At 52.8% G+C, this 1278-nt stretch overlaps 1 protein-coding gene across 1 annotated transcript; it reads left to right on the top strand.

The window, feature by feature from the left end:
• Positions 1-372: 372 nt before the first annotated feature.
• LOC141021852 (uncharacterized) lies at positions 373-1064 on the top strand. Its single transcript, XM_073497701.1, has 2 exons — positions 373-456; positions 501-1064. Exons 1-2 carry the CDS (start codon positions 373-375, stop codon positions 1062-1064), a joined length of 648 nt encoding a protein of 215 aa, XP_073353802.1.
• Positions 1065-1278: the final 214 nt, after the last annotated feature.

Genomic DNA, 1278 nt, shown 5'->3' with positions numbered 1-1278 from the left:
TGCATGATACATATAAAACGTGACAAAATGCCCGTTCGCACAGAAAGTGGTGGTTAAAAAAAATCTACTGATCAAAAATAAAAAACCACGTTAAAAAACACCACGTTCGCATACAACCACCCAATCGGAGCGGTTCCATCGCCACAAGCCCACGATCATAGACGCAACACCAACCCACGATCTCCACAAACCGCATCGTCAGCGAGATCGTGCAGTTCATCCAATGCGGCCATCCCACCCCGGCCCTCCCCTTAAATTCAGACCCCTGCCAAAGGGCTCCTCATCCACAACAACACAAGTATCCATTGCGCTGCCACAAAATCGCTCCATCACATTCATCTCCACGCAAAACACCAAGCCCAACTACCGGCCATGGCGTTCGCTGACGGGTACCAGGGCGTGGAGGCCCACGGCAACACCAAGTTGCACGCCATCCACACCAATGACAAGAAGCAGGTGGTGATCACCCTCGCGCAATACGACGGCACCTCAGCCTCCAGCGCCACAAGATCGTCGGCATTGATCTCGAGTACAACAACGAGCCTGAAGCGACGCAGAAACCCGCCCTCTGCCAACTCTCCATCGGCAAGAAACACCCGGTGCTGCTCTTCCAACTGAGGGCCGCTGAAAGGTGCACCGTCTTTGACAACTTCCTCGCCGACCCCAGTTACACCTTTGCAGGCTTCTCCATCGACGGCGACAAAAAAAGGCTAGAGCGCGTCAATCTGGAGGTCGCCAACTTCGTCGACATCCATAAGGAGTGGAGGGTGCCCGAGGCAACCAAGGAGTTGGACTCCCTTGGAGACGTCTCTGGCATGCTGATCGACGACTACTACAACGTCATGAAGAAGAAGATCACCGACGACGAGCACAAGCGTTGGGCCACCCTGCCTCTGTCCATGAGGCACATGAAGTACGCGGCAAAGGATGCCTACGCAGCGTACGAGATATGGAACCGCATCACCCTCACCCAGGACGGGCTTCGCCGTGCAAAGCTGGAGAAGGAGGAGCCCCCCAAGAAGCGCGCCAGGAGCAGGTGGGGATGGGGAGACGCTGACTGGTGAAGAAGAAGATGGTGCCGGCCAAAGAGCCACCAATGCCAGCGTCGTTCTAGAATTATCATCAAATTTGCTTTAGGTTGTTTGCTTATGTATCGTTACTTTGCTTGTGATCATTTGCTTTTGCTGAACTTAGTTTGCTTGCCATGCAGAATCGCTTGTAATGATGTGAACTTTGATTATGTTAGATTGCTTTCTGTTGAACTTAGTTTGCTCATGA

The sequence above is a fragment of the Aegilops tauschii genome, chromosome 4, assembly GCF_002575655.3.
Source record: "Aegilops tauschii subsp. strangulata cultivar AL8/78 chromosome 4, Aet v6.0, whole genome shotgun sequence".
NCBI classification, from domain to species: Eukaryota; Viridiplantae; Streptophyta; class Magnoliopsida; order Poales; family Poaceae; genus Aegilops; species Aegilops tauschii.
Note: the sequence above shows the minus strand (reverse complement) of the source record. Positions and strands in the feature narration are given on the sequence as shown.